This window comes from Trachurus japonicus, chromosome 22 (genome assembly GCF_045865225.1).
Source record: "Trachurus japonicus isolate A0001 chromosome 22, Traja_1.0".
NCBI classification, from domain to species: Eukaryota; Metazoa; Chordata; class Actinopteri; order Carangiformes; family Carangidae; genus Trachurus; species Trachurus japonicus.
In genome coordinates this window covers 15,994,085-16,013,100 of record NC_140928.1, presented here as the reverse complement: position 1 = coordinate 16,013,100, position 19,016 = coordinate 15,994,085, and the positions used below count along the sequence as shown (strand labels likewise).

Here is a 19,016-nt window from a genome sequence, read left to right as displayed (position 1 = left end):
GACACTTCATGTGAAAACGTGGACATTGCTGAAGCTGAAAAATCAGTTTAATCAGAAACAGAAATTCACCTCCACAACCTAATTAACGCATGATGGACATAAGGCAAACAGAGTGTGTTCAAAGCCACAAGTTGAATGTTTCATGAGGTATTTATATATTTGGTTGTGATTTTGAGGTGGGGCGTTTAAAGTATCAGTTTGCTGAATGTTTGTTTTTTAAATAAAGCCATAAGGAATTGGTTTTCTCCCTGGAGGCTGCAGGAGTTTGGTGTTTAAGGGAAAACATCCTGCTGGTGCTAGAGAGGTGGACTCAGTGAAAAGATGAGCCACATGACACTTGGCAGAATTAGAGCCACTGTGAATAATTTTCATTTGACATTAAAACCTGGTAAATTGACTGTATGGAGAGAATCTGAGTATGCATTAAATAGTAGGCCGTGAATTTTGTGAGAGCCTTTTATTCCAGGAATGGACTGATCTCACTTGAGAAACATTTCACATGTTGACAAAGGAAGGTGGAGGTTGAATTTTACAGCTTCAGTAAAACCATAATGAGACGTGTTGCTATCACGCATTAGAAAAGCTCTACATTTCAGCAGGGAAATGTTATTATCCAGAATCTGTTTTCTTAATATTTCGTGGTATCATCATCATTTTGGAAGCACTTTTGCACCAAAACCACAAATAAAGATTCCAGTTCCCAGTTCCACCTCATTTCATCTGAGGGGATTCATGGTCACGTTCATTTTATCAGATGATGAGGACTGTGTCAGTTATTGGAGAGAGTTTGCTCCAGCTTTGGTTCTGCAATTTTTTATGAGACCCAGAGGTTGTTTTTTTTTTTAACCACTGAATCTTTCAATTATTTTCTATTCTACCTTTATGTTATTTTGTATTACGGTTAAGGTTGTTTTTTAAAAGGGGTCATTTATCAAGAGAAAAAGTAATTTATCATCTTCTGAACTAGAACTGTGTTTTGTCTAAAGCTTTATACTGTAAGACAACACGATCATGAAAAGGACAGGAGCTTAAAGAGGAGGTTGAGGTGAGGTGAATTGAGGTGAATATAAAATATTGAACACAGATGTGACGTTATGTATGGCTAAACTAAAAATGCAGGAGACCCAGACATCCCTGGGATGTGTTGGAATTTTAATGATTGAATATGCTTCTTTCTTCTTTTTCTTTTTTTTTTAAATCACCTATATCTAACTTAAACGATTTTCTGGAAAATTTTCAAACTCTTAAATGATTTCAATTCAAAAACGATTATAAATGAATTCTTCACCTTTCCTATGTCATGCCAAAACGCTTGCTATAATGTATGATGTTTAATAGATTAGGTCAAAAGACCTAAACTTCACCAGCTAATGATAAATTGTCAATGTTACACTGTGATCTAACCGTGCAAAAACGGGGTGGAAAAGCACATGCACAGCAAACTCACCAGCACCTTATGGGCATTTTCCAAATCTGATTTAACACTGGCAACAATTAGAGCAGCTTCAATGGAAAAGTATTGGAGCCTCTGTCAGTAAAGGACTTCAGAGTGAGTGCTATTGATCAGTAACACTGGGAGAGAACAATGGATTCTCCCTGTCTTAGTTCTTCCGAGACCCGATCTGAATGTACTGTTTTTATGGGCTGTAATTGCAGTGCTGAGTCATACAGTGATTAAAGAATAAAAACACTTAAGTTTAGACATACTCCAAATCATGTTTTATTTACAAAAGAAGACACTTGTAAAGCAGGACATTTGTCTTTGCTCTGAGATGCCAAGAATGGGTCTAGGTTGTTTTTAAAGCACGCACAGACACAGTAACCCTGGCACGCACAGACACAGTAACCCTGGCAAAGTGCTGGTGTCACAAGGAAAAACATGTCATTCCTATCATTCCCTTAGAGGAAACGTTTATGGGACTCATGCGTCACTGCATCTGCACTTTAATTTTTAGCATTTGTTCTTAGTTTGTGGCTGTATTGTGGTTCTGACAGGTTACAGTAAACTTAGAAACCCCAAAATGGATTTCAGATCATTACCAGAGACGGCTCTGCATTGTCTAAAATTTATTTGCAAATGCTGCTTTATCCAGTCTTTATCCAAGTAAGTCCACCTTAGCTTCTGTTTCCTTTCACGAAAGAGGCCACAGAATTTTTTTCTTGTGACCTTGTTGGTTCTTGTTCCATCTTGATGAGACACTTTAAGTATTTGAAATTAATGTCTCACTTTGTCTCCTACCACTGACCTCACTTTCCCAGCATCCTCTACTGATGCTCATGTCTCCCTCCACTTCATACCTGTCCTGTCACTTCAACTGCACCTTCTGCTTTTGGCTCACTACCTTTGTTTTTCTGTACTCTCTGCCTCACTCAGTCTCCTTTTTCATCACTGTTGTCCTGCAGTCTCAGGACACTCTCCAAGCGTTTCGCCCTGATGGGAGGCAACTGCTCATACATGTCAAAGCCCAACTCTGAGTGCTGCTGGGGAAGACGGAAGAGCAGCAAGTGGCTCCTCAACACCTGGCAAAAAAATAAACACAGGGAGACAGAGGTGAGAAGAAGAGCAGAGGAGCTGGTGTTTCAACAGTGAATAGAAATACTGATTTAATTTAATCCAATTGATAAATTGCTGAGAAAGTTTAAATAAATAAGTATCTGATAAACAGTTGAAACAGCTGCACCCTCTGGTAGCAGTACAAACACAAACGTGATCAAACTAACCTAAACCATGACACGTCAATTATAGTAAAATACGATATAACAATATCCACTTATATATAATTAATAGTGTTAAATCAGATCCAGATTAAATATGAACATGTGGGACATGACATGCAAGCTGTGGAGGCGTAGCAGACAAAAACAGAACCACTAGTATAAACAAAGCCTTCGGCTTGTTAAAAACCACAAAAGGCTTCTAAATTATATCACAGCAGGAGTTTAAGTTGCAAATTCATTCAATAAAACTCGGGGAACTGGGTTATTACTGAAAATTGCAGCCGGAACAAAAACAAAAACTTGTTGTTAAAGACATTTTAAAGAGACAGAATAAAAAAAAAATCCTTTATATAAAAAGAACTGAAAGGTTCATCACACACAATTAATCCACAGACAAAAAAACAAAGCTACCACACATTCATGACAAATGAGATAAAAGCTAAGCTACAATAACCATAGATGGAAAAGGAAACAGTCCAGCAGGCCAGTGGTGTCTTGGACGGCGGTCAACAAGAAGAAAAACACCAAGAAACTGACTGGGTTGTCCGGGGAATGTGGAGAAAAGATTATCAGAAAGTTACATGAGAAGCACGGAGGAAAGTGGGAACGATCAATAAACACCTCACGGCGCATAAAGATCAGAGAGAAGGACAAAGCGAGGGAAAGACAAGCAGTGGGTGAACAAAGGCGACGGGTACCTCATCAGTCAGGTAGTAGATTTTCCTCAGCATGCTGTGTCGAGCTGCCTCAACCTCCTGGAAAAGGAAAGGGATGAGGAGATTAAAGATCAAAGAGCTCACTGATGAACTGTACTGACGCACTCGTGTGTGTGTGTCAACTGAACTGAAACTCTTCACCTGCGTGTATGAATGTTTTCAGCTTCGCCGCTCTAAAATAGTGCTTTTTTTTGAGAGAAGTAAATAAGATTAAGTTGGTGAATGTGTTTCTTATCCTTGGATGTTAAAATATCAGCCACATACCATAACTCAAAACTGAGTGTTTATGGACATGAGAGCTAAGATGAATTTGGCTGTTTATCAATAACAAGAGAACTACTTTTCCGACTCATAAAATTGTACAGAGTTTGCATCCAGTGAGCTCATATTTGACGCAGAAAACGTGCGTAAATCCCTGTAAAGCCTCCAGAGAACTGCCCACAAATCCAACCTCTTAGCCAATGCAGCTGCAGCACCCTCTGGGTTTGATAAATCATTACACATGTGGCGTTTGCCTTAGGTTTCACTGTGGCCGTATTTATTTAAATGCTACCAAACGCAGTCTTAACATGAATGTAGTTAGAATATTCAGAGGGAGAAGGACAACAGACTACAACAAGAGAGGCTCTGATTCATTTTTGAAGCCCTCGGGGGAGCGATTTTTGTAAACCAGGAAAACACTGGCAGCGCTGACAAGAGGTCAAATGTTTTCCATCTGTTCTGAGGGCTGTTTTTGTTCAGCTCTGTGCCATGTACGTAGAAGTGATGTTACGTGAGAGGTAGAGGCTTCACAATGTGTCGTGTGTAGTTGAGCTTTTGTAGCGCGAATCCACGCATATCGTTGTGGACATATGATGTAACTGATGATGTGTGAAGCCTCACTTCCCGTCGATACCACATGACTGATTTTTGCTGGCGGCCTGAACTATGAGGCAAAATTCGACAGTGTATATAAGACCTCTGAGAGAAATGATGTATTTTCATAGTTTTTGGTTTATAACACTGATTGACATTTTGCGTGCCAGTGGCTTTGTTGTGTTTGCGATAGATCCACCAAGGAAACCTTCGATAAGGTGCGTGCATCCCATTGTACTTATTTGGTAGATGAGGATACACTGAGGTATTGAGACAGTCAGAATTGAATTTCTATTCCTTTACAAGCTGGTTATCTGGTTGTTTTATGTTGTTAAAGCTAAATAAAATGAAACACTTCCGTTAAAACTCATATTAACCTCAACCTGCCTAATACTGTTATGTTGATTGTGTTTACAGTAATAAGTACAGAGGTACCATGACCATCATGCTGTGCTGTACCTGTGCTGCAGCATCCTGAGAGAAGATGAAGGAGTTGACGTGGGACAAGACGACCACATACAAGACCGGACACCAGCAGAGCTTCAGCGTCCCAGTTACCAAGGAGCGGAAGTAGAGACGGAGGAGAGGGAGGGAGTCTTCAGGCGGAGAGGTGAAGCGCTCGATAGGGAGGGACAGCTTCAAGTGACAAAACAGGGACATTAGCATGATTTTATTTCATGAGCTGTATGAACATTTATATAAGAAATTAGACATTAGCATTAGCATCATCATCATCATCATCGGTACCTGCTCCATAGTGACTCCCAGTGACCTCAGCATCCCCACGTGTTCTCCAAACACAGCCAGCCTCATGGTGGCGCTGTACCTCCTCTGCAGGGGTAAGAGGACCCAACAGCCAAACAGCCGGTCTCCGAACGACACAGCCTCGTACTGAGCCAGCAGGGCGGAGTACAGGTCCTGGAAAGAGGCTAAACCTGGAGGAGGGGCGTTCAGGTCCAGAGAGTCCAGTCTGGATCGCCTGTAAACAAAGATCTTGTGTTTATCTGGATCAAAGCCGCCCAACTCAACTCAAACTTTTCATCAAAAGAATAAGGACATTAAACATGTTCTGTGTTATATCAGACCTGGTCAGCAGTCTAAACAGACCCCAGGTCAGTTTCTGTACAGGTCTCTCCAGGAACAAGTCACTGGAGCACAGGAACACACAGGACAGACGCGCCAACTTGGCAACCGAGGGAATGACCTACAACACGACAAAATGTTGTGGATGTTACAAACAACTACAATGTGTGATTTCTTGAGAATAATAATACGGCCAGTAGGGCTGCAACTAATGATTATGTTATCATCAATTAGTTTGGCTATTGCTCAGTTAAACACTTTCTTTTATACTCTCTCAGAACCCAAAGAGACGTCCACATCTTACTTTAATAGTAAAACCAGTTATTCTAGTTCCAAAGAATATTCAGTTCACTGCAATATATAAAAACAGATGCAGCAAATCACCTCATTATAGAAGCAGGAACCAGAGGATGTTCTGCACTTTTGTGTGAAAATTATTTTTCATCCATTATATAAATCAATTAATCAATAAGTAGCACCTTTCAATAAACACAACTATTTATAAAAGTGCATTTAACATTAGGCTAGAGATTGATTATTTGTGTCCCATTTGTTTATTTTACTCTCTTATCTCCTCTCACTCATCTTAATTGTGACTCTTAATATTTCCCACAAAAGCAATTATCCATATTGTTTTATTATTAATTCATTCGATGAGTAATTGTTTCAGTTCCAGCTGTTATACATTAAGATGGATGATATGCAATTTTATTTTGTTACTGCCTGTATCAAACTCACAACTCAACCTCATAAATCCAGTATTACTTGGCTGTAACTATTACATAAATTATATTTAGCTTGAAAAGGAACTAACAGAGCCTCAGAAATAGATCATCATTCTCTTGTGGGACAAATTTCTTATTTATATCAGGCCTCTAAGGATAAATGATACCGATTACAAAGAGCTTTAAGGCGAGGTTGTGATTTAGTGCTATATAAACAACTTGACTATGATATGTACCTTCAGAGCTTCCTCCCTCCAGACCTCCAGCAGCAGCAGCCACTGCAGACAGTGGGTCACCATCTGTAGAGCCCCCTGAGGCAGCTCCTCCACCGCTAACCCCCCACCGTCAGAAACTCCTGTTCGCTCATACAGGCTGATGAGTGGGATGAAAGGCCAATCAGACGGCAGAGTGGGACCGTTGAGCTCTGGGAGGAGTTGGGATTTGATCCAGGGGTTGCGGCCCAGGAGTGCATCTTGGGACACGAGGACAGACGACTCCAGATGTGCCAGGTGAGTGAGGTAGCAGCCCCGGATGGACGGCAGCTGGACGCAGGCTTCCCTCAGGAGGGTGCCTACAGTCTGGAGGGAGGGAGAGGCGTGGTGTTGTGTTCCCTCGTGGAGCCTCAGCTCCCCCAGCTCCACGGCCTCTGGCCCTCCGCTGTGGCCCTCGCTGGAAGGTACACAAAAAACACACAAACTGAGAAACACTGGAACAAAGAGGGAGCAAAGAAAAATCGAGCATCAAGTTGGTGGAAGTGGGTCATCTCTGAATTTAATCCAATTCCAAAGAAATGCAATTTTGAAAATAATCAAATTTGTCAAATCATATTATAATTATGAACCTTGTTTTCAAGCAATAAATTAAATGATTATTTACACAGAACGTATTATGCAGGACACAGTGATCAAAACAAAAGTAACATCTCAGGCTGTTCAGAGTGGTGACTACGTCGGCACTTGCAGGCACTTAACCCCAAATTAGGTTCAGTGAAATAATGTAAACTTACGATATAAAGTCTTTGTTGAAGAGGATGGTGGAGAGTAGTTCATGTGCCAAGTATTCGCTGCCTGGTAATAACCATGGCAGCAGAACCAGCGCCACCTGGTGGTACAGTGATGCATGTCTTGCTACTTCTGGCTCAATGGAAACCTGACAAAAGACAGAAGGAACAATTAAATCAGTTACATGAAATAACAAAAACATCTTCATGATGAGTTGAGATCTGGTGACTGTGAAGGCCACAGGATCTGACTCAGAAAACTTTCATACTCATCAAACAATCTTTAACTTATGACCTGTCTGTATATGTATGGTTGACATGTGTGTGTTTATCAGGGGATGATTTGTGTTGGAGCTTACCAGTCTGTGTGCCAGCCGCAGCAGCAGGTAGAGGAGGTGGTGTTCATGTCGGAGAAGCCAGGCTCTGGTGTGAGACACGGTGGGTGTGGCCTGACTGCAACGACGCAGGTAACCAATCACAGGTTCTGCCAGGATGAGACCAGTGAACTGACAGAACAGGAACAAATTAAGATTAAAAAAGAGGAGTGTTATGTGTGATATCAACATAAGAATTATATAAACTGACTCGTTTTACACAGTTTGTTCAAGGTGGAAATGCTCAATCTTTACTGTATTCCTCCTCACATTCATTTGAGGAACCTTCGAATGGAGACATACTATGCCCCTTTTCCACAAATTAAAATAGTTCCCAGGTGTCTGTGACATGCTGTGGTCAAAATAATATAAATAAATAATATGCAAATTCGAAAACTAGTTACATCACTGGAAGACATCTGAGGGAACAGCTCATAAAACCACATGGATCTCAATCTAGGGATCCTGCAAATTACAGATTATTTTGTCAATTCTTGCATTTTGGGGGCCGGAAGGCAAGAAAAACAAAAAGATATATGTTAAAGAGCCTTCAAAAATTGATATTTCCATAATATGTCCCCTTTAAACCAAGAGGGGAGCTAGATTAACCTCTGTGTAAAAAAGAAAGTCTGCATGGTGGGAGACACATCTCTGATCCTGGATACTTTTTAAGGTCACACATTGAGGGGGCAACACGATGCCTTTGTTTGGTTTAGTCTAAACAAGCAAAGTCAGAATAATGTAGGGTCTTCTGAACAGCAATATGGCAGGATTTCTGTGTATAAGAGGCAACAGGAAGGCAGCTATGTGCTTGAGACTGAAGAAGCTGGATTTAATTTCAGCCAAAGACAATTACTCATCAGTTCCTCCTCTTTGACTGGAGATGAGCTAAGCAGTAAAACAACCCCACAGCCTCCTCCTGTCCCTGTCCTATCATGATATACGATACTCGCTAAAGCATTCAAACTCATCGTACCTTACAGCAGAGACCTTTGTGGATGCCTGTGACTGTTTTCAGAAGGAGCCCCAGGCCTGTGAGAAGAGGGAAGGGGGAGCTGGGGACAACCAGGCCTGGACGACCCCTCCAGCCTGGACAGGCCAAACCAGGCAGGCTGGCGGTGGTGTCGGGGTCCTGATGACTAGAGTGGACGTTACACACTACTGACGAAGACCTGGTCAAGAAAAAGTGACAATAAACTAAGATGAGGAAAAAATGAATAACAATAAAAAACTGTTCTGTAAAGTAACATCCATGTTTTATACTATTTTGAGAACAGAATTAACTTAAAGAAAATAAAGCGTACCTGAGGTTGTTTATCAAACTTTGCACAACGTGGTGAGAAAACAATGGGATGAGAACTTCAGATGTGAGCTGCTCCAGCTCTTGAAGAGTCTCCACTGGCTTGAAACAATTCTGAGGAGCCGAGTTACAATAAACAAGATAAATATTTGAGTTCTGCAATTCATCTACATGCTATAAAGTGAAGATATATCAGCCATGATAATGTGGTTGATACTTCACTTCAGAAACAAGAAAGGTATCACAGACAAATGGTACCTGTCTGGAGAGCTGATGATAATAAGCCTCTAGGTATATGAGGTAAGCTGGTATCAGAGCGAGGCTGCTGTCTCTCTGAACTGGGCTATCGAGGTTCCTCACAAAGGCTTTCAAATGACCCAACAGGGACGTCTGCAGCCCTGTGACGTGACCCCAGGACACTTCAGGAGGAGGGGGACACTCTTCTCCCTGGGAGCTGTGGTAGAAAAAGAGAGGTTGCCATGTGTTTCGTGACGACTCGCGTAGCAGCACGGTTTTCTCGTTCCATTTCAGTCACTCGTCTGTTACCTGACCACGCCAGCCTGCAGCTCCTGATGACATCCGGCTGTGTGTGTGACCTGTGTGAGCAAAGAGAGCAGAGCCAGGACTCGCTGGAGCTGCAGAGCCAACAGGGGATCTGAGGGGTTCAGCGCTTGGTTCACAGACTGCAACACCTTCACCAAGGCTGGGTACAGGTCTCTGATGGAAAAACAACCATGAATACAGAGAGAGAGAGAGAGAGGGAGGTAGAGGTGAAAATTAAGCATCTATGAGCCAAAGACAGAGGACCAGAACTCGAAACAGAGCTTAGAAACAGAGTTTTAAGATGTGAGCTCACATGTACAGGTTGCAGGCCTGTCCGTAGCCGGCAGCTACAGCCCAAAGCCTGTAGGCCTCAGTGGTGATCCTGAGGGTCTCTGTGGGCTCCAGCAGCAGCTCAGTGGGCTCAGCACTCAGCAGACAAGACAGACGCTCCCTCACTCCCAGAGAGTTCAACTGGGGTGGAGAGAGGAGAACATAATAACACATGCACAACAACAGAGGTAGGTAAGCAGTGTATTTATAGAACTGTATGGGTATCAATACGGTATTTATGTTTGTATGTATCTTTTTTTTTCTCTTCAGGTTTTGTATTTTAAAGCATATATATATATATATCTGGTGTCTGTCCTTTTCAAAAGAAAATAAGTTGAAACTGACCAAAATAAATAATATTCACTTATCACTGTACTATATCTAATACAACGTCCTTTGGGTGTCCAAGCTGTAGCTGCAGCATGTAGCTTGGACAAACATATTGTGACCCTTACCCTAATATTTTGTAGCACACCCTTTTGAGGCAATCCTTGCAATGAAGTACTACTTGTATCTCTTAATGAGACTTCTATCATTTTATTCTGTGAGTACAGGGAAGATGAGAGTTACCAAAAAGCTCTGATCTTGTTTCATCTGTCTACCAAAGGACTTTCTGCCAGCATTGTGGCTCATCAACATTTTAGCAATCCCCCCACTCTGGCTTTTTTAAGTTTCTCTTTTCAAAAGCGGAGTCTGATGCTTTTCCACATCCAGACATCAAGTTCCTTGTTGGTCTTTTAGCTTTTACCTTGACCACGCTTAGTTATCATTTTCTTCCTTATCTAAATACACCTAACTACTGTTATTGTTGAGGCAGAGAATTGTGGGATTTGTAGTTTTTGACCTTTTTTGTGATTTTCCTGGTTCACACATGTATTTTTTTTTTAGGGGCAAATGCGAGTGAAATGCTCGCCCATGGTGGGCATAAGAAAATGTAAGACCTGTCTAAAATTATTTAAGACTTGAACACAATAATTCAACAAATTTAAGACATTTTAAGACCTAAAATTTAGATTTTCAAATTTTAGACTTTTTAAGACCCCGTGGATACCCTGTTATTTCATATAAAAGTTTAAGTGCATACATATTTTATGATGCTGTGTATTTCAGGTGTAGGTTAATATACAGTACACACACCTCAGGAGGCCTGTCATTGATTGGTTAAAACAAGGTAATCAGTAGATGGGAATTAACGTCAGATTTAGTCACGGATCACCTTCAAACTCTCCTTGTCATGATATTTGAATTAATTATACATCAACACCAGCATCTAATTAGATAATGTTTCTTAATTTCTTTCTCTGGCACCTGTTCAGTGTGGTTACACCAAACAGCCCAACAAGGACTTCCCATTATTTATCTCAGCTGAATGACTTTTACTACTTATTCTTCACCACCTCTTATGGCTACTAATCAAATGGGTGATTTGGGTCTTTTTTTTTTTTTTAAATATATATATTCTGTGCAGATTTGTGTTAATAATTAGATTTTGACACTTTTCAGATTGAACATAGTTGCAATGAGGTGACCAGATACTGCTTCATCCTTTTAAGTCATCAACACAGTTCATTCTGGCATTAAAGACAACAAATAGTTTTCAATAACTCAATTATAACTTAATACTTACCAGTCTGGCGCAGGCATGTCTGCCGGAGGTCGCTAAAACTCTTAGGAGTTTCATGGCACTGGCCAGCGGGAGTCCATAAACAGACCGAGGGAGGGGCAAAGATGGTGCCGCCCACGAAGCAGGAAGAAACTCAGACATCACAGTCTCCATCAGGCGAGGACAGTCCAACACCTACGAGTGAAATACATTTCAATTGAATTCGGTTAGAAAAAAAATACGGGCAATAGTAATTCAGCGATTTCGAGTGAATGATCTATTGTGTGACTGTGGTTACCGGTACCTGTGTGGCAGACGAAGAAGAGTGCCTAGCGATGCGAGTCAGGATGTCCAGGACGTCCTGGACCACGCGGGGAGACGGTCGAAACACCTCAAGGATGTAGCGTAACCTGGGGAGAAGTTTCATTTTCAGCAGACCCTGAAATACAGACATGAATTACAAAAGGAAAACAACAATCATTCATTTAGAGGGATTCACAATTAGATTTAGATCATAAATCTGAGAAAGAAAACAAGCAAATCATGAACAGAATGAGTACCTTGATAACATCCTCTCTGGCCACATCATGATCGCTCTTCCTCTCTTCCTTCTCCTTGGCTGTCTCCCTCATACATTCTTCCAGCCCTTCATCCTCCTCATCTTCTTCCTCCTGAGCTGACGGCAGCAGAGGGAAAGAGGCTTGGCCACGAAACCAGGAGAAGGTGCAGTCCAAACACTCCTGAAAGCAGAGATAAAATGACAAAACTGAAACTCTAACCAAGGGACAGTGACAGACAATCACACTGTATTATATCTTACACAAAACAGGTTTTCAGTTCTGTTGTGAAATTGGTTAGTCTTACTTTGATCACATAATCAATTAATCATTCCTTAGGTTTCCTATAACACATATTAAAGGGTTTTGGTCCTGTTCAGACCTGGTATTAACATCTACCTTTGGTAATCCAATCACAAGTGGACAGCTCTGATTACTGGTGTGAACACACCAATGATGTAGATGCATCTTTTATTTGTGTGCATATTTTTTCACTTATCATATGTATTTACTTCTCTATTTCATTTTTGAAGAGCCATCTACAGGTGAGGCCTGGTATCTCCTACCTGTGAGGTCTCTGCCTACCTGTTCAGGGGTGTGTGATTCACTGACCTACTTAAGGGGATTCTGTGTGCTGAGGGTTACACCCTGAAGAAGGTGTGCCGCTATGCGTGGGTTGTATCCAAGCTCCATTTTTTTCCATGTAGTAGTCTGCTTTTAAACATTTCATAATGAAATAGCCATCTCAATAAAGGCCAGAGTAGTGCCTTGAATTTATTTTATTTATTGTAACTTTGTGCAAAAAGCACCCTCGTCACATGTGTAAAATACTTCCTGAGCACTAGTCTGGACCCTACTTCTCATTGAGCCATAACAAGTACATTGATTTGCACAGCCACTCCTTGCAGAACGCACTGCATCTTAAACACACTCTCTCAGATTCACACATTGACAATGGACTCGTTGGATTGGCTAAAACAACAACACATATGTGGGTATTTGCATATTATTTGTTAGGGTTTGGCTACTCGAGATGTAGGTGAGGACACACTCTAATGCCAGGTGTGAAATCAGGTACTTAGAGCTGTCATTTTGTGATCAGATCATCGCAGACAAATGTTAATGCCAGGTCTCAAAGGGGCCTTAAATAACGTGCAACACTTCAGGTTGTCTTACTTCATCCTCTGCGCACACTAGAAGTGATTTAAGTGCATGCACAGCTGCAGACATCACTCCCTCCACACTGTCGTCCAACGAAAAGCGGAGCAGGAAGAGCAGGCCGGCGTCGAGCAGAGTGGACGTCACGCTGCCTTTCAGAACCGACTTGTATTCTCCAGCACGTGCCTACAAAGGGGGAAAAAAAAAACGCAGCACGAGTGAGTGCAAGCACTGTAGATAATGTGCGTGACGCTGAGCGAGTGTGTGTTTGTTTGTGTACCTTCGAGAGGATGTTGGCTAGAGTGCTGAGGGCCAGACTCCTCTGCTGGATGAGCTGACTCCGAGACAGCAGGAAGAGCTCCTGCAAGGAGTAACCTGCCCGCTGGAAGGAGAAATTCACAGTGTCAAGATCATTACAAATGGAAAAAAAAAAAAAGAGACCCAGAGCCTCTAAAAAACATGACATGACATGACCCTGGCTTCTGGCCTCAAAATGTAAAGGCCATGACATTCTCCCAGGCTAAAGGAGACATTTCAGTCAAGGGCAGGTTGTGTTTAAGGCTGTGAAATTCAAAAATTCAAAAACTTGACTCTCTCCAATCACTGAACTGAAATGGGTGATAAAGGTAAATAAAAGAGCAGCAAATCCCCATAATGGCACTTATAACATCTGCGTTCTGAGATGCAAACACAAAGAGAAAAAAACTAAACTAAAAATCAAGTTGACTTTGTGCTTATTGACCTCTGGCTCCTCTCCATGATGGTGCAGACCCAGGTGAGTGGGCAGATCCTCGGTGGGGGGGATCAAGCTCCCAGCAAAGTCGAACCGAGCCTGCATGGCCTGTCAGGGTAAACACAATCGCGGGATGAGTCGTCACAGCTACACAATATGTTTCATTCAGGCTGGTGTCGTAGGAAACATCTTCTCTCACCGTCTTGGTTCCTTTCTTTCTGGGTGCAGGCAAGTCCCTCATCCACTCCAGCTTCTCTGGCTCCAGCTTGTCCATGTGGACCCACTCTTTCTGAGGTTTCACCGGGAGATCCACCGCTGATTTTACACACAAACACAAACAAATACACTTGAATATTCACTTGAACAAAAGCACATTATTGGAAGATGAAAACAACACAATGAGAGTAACTGAGTCATGATAGTATGATAGTAACAGTGGGAGCACAATGTTGCCCATCATGATAATACCTCACTTTTTTTAAGTGCTGCTGCTGGTGGAAAACATTCAAATTATTTCATATTTAGTCCACACTGTGTAAATTGGGTCCAACCCTGCCTGGTTTAACAGATAGATAAAGTTCACAGGGCATAATGCAAAATATAGTACCAAAGCAGAGAGGTGCGTTATAATTGGGAAGAAAAAAAATCGCCTCCCGCTATGATTTGAGATGCTCTGTAAGAAGATGAGACAGACTGGCTAATTATCCTCAACCCAAAACAAGGTTGATTGTTTTCTCTGGAAAGGGAGCTAGAGGAGGCAATAAATAATGTTCAACAATGAGTAAACAGCTTTACTCATTAGTTTTTCTTTCTAAAACAGAACGGTATAAATGATGGGTAAGATCTGTCTTCATGTGATCCATTAGCAACACTTTCATCAGCACTGGGAGTATTCTCTGAATGATCTGCAGTAACTTAATTGCAGAAAGTGGCTACTTCTGGCTCTGTCTGGCCTTTCTGCTAATCACACAAAGTGAAGTCAACAATCAGCTTTATGTCTGGATTTCAGCCATGCAGCAGCAGCAGCAGCAGCAGCAGCAGCATCCCACATTAGAGGGTTGATGCTTGACAGAGTGGAGAGCAGGAAGGGAAGTGAAAAGCAGGAAGATCAGAATGACAAGAGACAGGGAAGGAGGGAGAGACAGCAGGCGGACGAAGCTGGTGTGTGAGCTGAGATGTAGCACTTATCAAATAATTACTCAGCCTCAGCAAAGGGGTTATGATGTCGCCAACTGAGAGATGATGTCAGATCGTTATAAAGCTTAGTCATCCACATGACCTCAATCCTCTTGGTTATTTTTTATCTAGAGAGCAGGACGTGGCGAGGTACAAGTGATGAAAGGGTTTATTTTTAAATCATACCCCTCACAGCAGGTGGCGGTGACAGTTTCTCCTCCTCGCCCTCTTCTTCCATCTCCACTTCTTGGGGTCTCTGAGACAGCACAGCAGCGCTGGAGGAGTCTGACTCTCTGCTCACGCTTTCAAGAGGAAGATTTTCCTTACTGCTTCTGCCCTCGGGGTTTCTGGATGGCGAGGCAGAGGACGGGACGCTCTGGGCTTTGCGAGATCTAACAAACTCCACCAATCTCGGATCTGGGAAGCAGAAATAATCGTGTTAAAAACTGTGGTACCTACCTAAAAAAGGGAAAAGAGATTCAGATGTACTAGTTAAGATTCAAACAGGAACAATGCTGCCCACCGAGCTGAGATAAGAGTTTCTTCTGCTCCTCTAGTATCTCAGCCTTGGACATCCCCTGAAGTTTGGCCTGGTTCTCCCTGTGGATCCTCAAGGTCTCTCCTGAGCTATCTGGGCCCACAAGTCCCAGACCAGTCAGCAACCTGGGGCCTGAAACTAGAGAGGAACAAGAATTAAATAATACACAGAGAGGTGTGTTTGGTCAAAAAGTAAAATAAAAATAAGCTGTGTCAAATAGCAATTTATACTTTTACCTGTAGGATCAGTTTGATCTGTATCCATGCTGGTCTCTGGAGGGAGGCTCTGCTGCCTGGGTTCAGGTGTGTGAGCGGTTTCAGGTGAACAGTGTAATGGTGTCATTCCCTCCTTAAGTCTCTGAGCTGCAATCTGACGAGCAAAGATGCTTTTCTTTCCTCCAGCTGAAGACAGAGTCGCCTGCTTACAAAGGAGTAACCAAATGAAACATTGCAATGGAGACAAATCGGCATCAATCCAACCACTGTTAACATATTCATAATAAGCATGAACAGTAAAATAATATATTAAGGTAATATGTGCTTTATAGAGTAGTAGTAAATTTGTGTAGTTTTACTGCAAGTTAAAAAGCACAACATAAACATCTCTGTACCTGACTGCTGGTTTGTGAGCGGTGTAGTACTTTGGGGAAAGCCATGCCTGTAAATGCTGGTAGAGATATTGGAGTAGAGCTGGTGTCTCGCTCCTTGAAAAAAATAAATAATGTTAATAATTATTCCTGGGTGAAAAACTTTGAACAAAAGAGACAAACATGCACAACAAGATGTACAGTATGTGGCACATAACTTTAAGTTGTACTAGAAGAGGCCCGACTGCCAACATCAGCCACTTCATGGAGTTCATCCACATTTCCCATTCTTGAGGAAAACATTGGTCAGCCTTTACAACCAGAACTTACTACGATCCTGGAGAGAACAGCACTGATGTGAGTGTCGTGTGCGTCCAGCCTCTGCCCAGCATCCTCATCCTCGAAGGTGACACGACTGGCTTTAAACCGAGACTTCTTCGGGGGGGCTGGTGTCAGAGAAGGGAGCTGGTCTGGAAGATCTACAAGAAAATATACATGGACATTATGTATTGTTTGATTACCTTAGTGATAGACCATTAATAGATGTTTTCATGGTCATATTTCTAAATCTGTATCTTTAAAACATGACAAAAGGATACATTTTTCAACTCATTACATTTTGTGGACGTAATGTTTTTGCTAAATAATAATTAAATTGAGTATGTACATTTAATCAGGGAAGATGTTTAGGGATGTGTACTTGATTAGAAAGAATTTCTGAGTATGCTCTGCAAGCATACTGGACATACTGCCCCATGATGCATTGCAGCTCTTCAAAATACAATGGCTGGCTCGGGGCAGAGGTTCCTGTACCCGATGTCACTGCACAGTGCACCGTTATCTCTGAAATAACCGTGCCAAATTTACAAACTGCCATTGTTTCCATTAAGAAACCCAAACACGGTTAAATTCTTGCCTGAAAAAAAAAAAGCAAAAAGCTGAAATTTGACCTGTAAACTGTGTAATCAGCGAATACTGTCATCCTTCTTTGAAATTCATGGCAGTCGTCGCTGTTGCAAATGTGCAAAATGCATTCTGGGATACTGGCTGTACACTTGTGAACAGTGTGAGAAGTCAGCTTAGGAATTTCATACTAATTCTTTCAATTAGTAGGCAGTATGCAGTATGTAGTAGTAGGCAGTTTCGAACACAGCTATGAAGTTGCCAGCATGGCTGCAGTTTTAATAAACCCATACTATGCATAATAATTAGCCAAAGGAAAACAGCAGAGGGTAAAAAGCTGATGATACAGAAATGAGACACAACGGCTCTCTGTCAAACTAACCTACATATAGAATGACAGACCTGTACCAACATGTTAGGAACAATCTTAGCCTCATGTTGAATCGGGGAGACCCAGAAAATGTTATGGACTGTCAGTCAGTCAGTAAACTCTCACACCTTCGATGGTGACCACGTCCCTCTGGCTGCCTTCATCATCTCCGTTGGGCTCTCCTCCTCCTCCTCCTCCTCCTCCCCCTCCGGCCTCGCCTCTCCTCTTATCAGGGCGACGGACCACATTGGCAGCAGACGGAGCACCAGAGGTCAGAAACTGTTGCTGCTCCCTCAGGAGGTCTGCCTCCGAGTCAGTGGGCTTGGGACGCCGCAACATCCCTCTGAAGTACACAAACAAACAAAGAGCAACAACAAAAACATTAATGGCATTATCCCAGTTGTGTTGAATTCTCACTGTACATCCACAAGTGTCTCCTCCTGCCTGAGTCCAACCATTCATCTATAATAACAGCTAACATTGATGGAGAAGCAGATTTTGGCACCAGACTGCTAGAGTTTGCACACATTGTTGAGTATTATGTGAGTGTGTGTATGTGTCTGGCTGTGAGTGTGGTTATTAGAGGAGGATGATTGTTATCTGTGTATTGTATGTGTATGTGTTTGAATGTGTGATGAGAGTGAGAGAGAGTGTATGTGCTGTTATTAGTCCCTATTGTGCACTTTATGATTTGGCGCTCCTGTTTCCCTGCTTTTATTAGTGCATTCTGTCAATTTTTTAAATATTATGGTTATTATGTCCTATTTCAATTAATCTTAATATTGTATCTGTTTAGCACTTTACCTGCCCAGGGATTACAGGCGGAAATTAGCAATTGTTGCTATAACCTGGCTCAAAGCATCTCTTCTTGTTTTACAAGATTAATGTTTTTTGTGCATTGTCACTGTTTTAAATAAATAAATTCATTCAGCTATTGATGATGATGATGATGATGATGAGGAGGAGGATTCAAGGGGCTCAAAGCTGCTGGGTGACCAAAAAAACAACATTTAAGTGCCTGATGAGATGAGATCGGAAATGAACTGATCCATTCAAGCCAACTCTGGCTCATTTTACTGCGTTTAGCTGATGGCTTTGTCCGACTGAATGGGAAAAAAGCATTTTAATCTAATATTATAATGTGAATTCAGCAATATCTCACATCTGTCCATGACTTCATGTTGAACTTGGTTAGCTAACGTTAACTTAGCTAAACAGGTGCTATTTAAGAGTGTTAGCAAGGACGGCAAGTGACGAACTTAGACTAATTAACGAAATAATTCATCCAAATGTAATATTAGCTGAATAAAACTCAGTTGTTTTCACGTGTAACTGAAGTTTACACCGGACACGCACGCACCGGAGAGATAAACGACGCGCACAGTTCACGTAAATCTAACGTCAGCTACGATTCAGTTCAAGCTTTAAAATTATACAAAACATTATTACCTCGGTGTGACTGTTTTTTGTTGTTGTTTTAACGCATTTTACAGCTGTGTGTGTGTGTGTTTGGCTAACCTTTAGATAAGCGCAGGACCCGTACTCGTCGAAACTCAGGAACACACGGAAGATATTCACTGTAACACCAAACCTCACCTTCAAAATAAGAGCTCCGTCGGAGAGGGGAGGGTGCGTCGATGTCTTTCTTTCAGAAAATAGAAATTTTAAGGCTTTAGACTGGCTTACAAAATGTACCTGAATTATTATAAGACATTTAAAGCACCATTTCTAATTTATGTCGCGTGATG

The 19,016-nt window shown here is 41.8% G+C and overlaps 1 protein-coding gene across 5 annotated transcripts; it reads right to left on the bottom strand.

Annotated features, from left to right (window-relative positions):
• Nucleotides 1-1,701: 1,701 nt before the first annotated feature.
• Nucleotides 1,702-18,868, bottom strand: rpap1 (RNA polymerase II associated protein 1). 5 transcript variants are annotated; one of them, XR_015034694.1, is made up of 28 exons: nucleotides 18,787-18,868; nucleotides 17,397-17,611; nucleotides 16,326-16,474; nucleotides 16,020-16,112; nucleotides 15,646-15,826; nucleotides 15,395-15,541; nucleotides 15,058-15,288; nucleotides 13,895-14,010; nucleotides 13,705-13,803; nucleotides 13,243-13,344; nucleotides 12,981-13,148; nucleotides 11,808-11,987; nucleotides 11,552-11,686; nucleotides 11,272-11,442; nucleotides 9,628-9,785; nucleotides 9,318-9,488; nucleotides 9,030-9,225; nucleotides 8,776-8,885; nucleotides 8,448-8,643; nucleotides 7,457-7,603; nucleotides 7,104-7,246; nucleotides 6,334-6,766; nucleotides 5,375-5,493; nucleotides 5,037-5,268; nucleotides 4,749-4,925; nucleotides 3,417-3,473; nucleotides 2,243-2,520; nucleotides 1,702-2,187 (listed from the first exon to the last, which is right to left on the bottom strand). XR_015034694.1 is itself a non-coding variant. In XM_085766697.1 (27 exons), exons 2-27 carry the CDS (start codon nucleotides 17,605-17,607, stop codon nucleotides 2,371-2,373), a joined length of 4,278 nt encoding a protein of 1,425 aa, XP_085622823.1. In that variant the 5' UTR covers nucleotides 17,608-17,611; nucleotides 18,787-18,868; the 3' UTR covers nucleotides 1,702-2,370. The 5 variants fall into 5 exon arrangements, 4 of the variants coding, with proteins under 4 accessions (XP_085622823.1, XP_085622825.1, XP_085622822.1 ...); XM_085766697.1 differs by having other exon boundaries at nucleotides 1,702-2,520; nucleotides 15,395-15,547; XM_085766699.1 differs by having other exon boundaries at nucleotides 1,702-2,520.
• Between the last annotated feature and the right edge of the window lie 148 nt (nucleotides 18,869-19,016).

What these genes read in the sequence shown, in the direction of transcription:
- rpap1 (XM_085766696.1), bottom strand. Translation starts at nt 17,607, where the DNA reads ATGTTGCGGCGTCCCAAGCCCACTGACTCGGAGGCAGACCTCCTGAGG. An exon ending in TGGGAGTCACTATGGAGCAG is followed by an intron (nt 4,926 to 5,036) that starts GTACCGATGATG and finishes TGTCACTTGAAG; the next exon opens with CTGTCCCTCCCTATCGAGCG. An exon ending in CTCAGGATGCTGCAGCACAG is followed by an intron (nt 3,474 to 4,748) that starts GTACAGCACAGC and finishes TTCCTTTTCCAG; the next exon opens with GAGGTTGAGGCAGCTCGACA.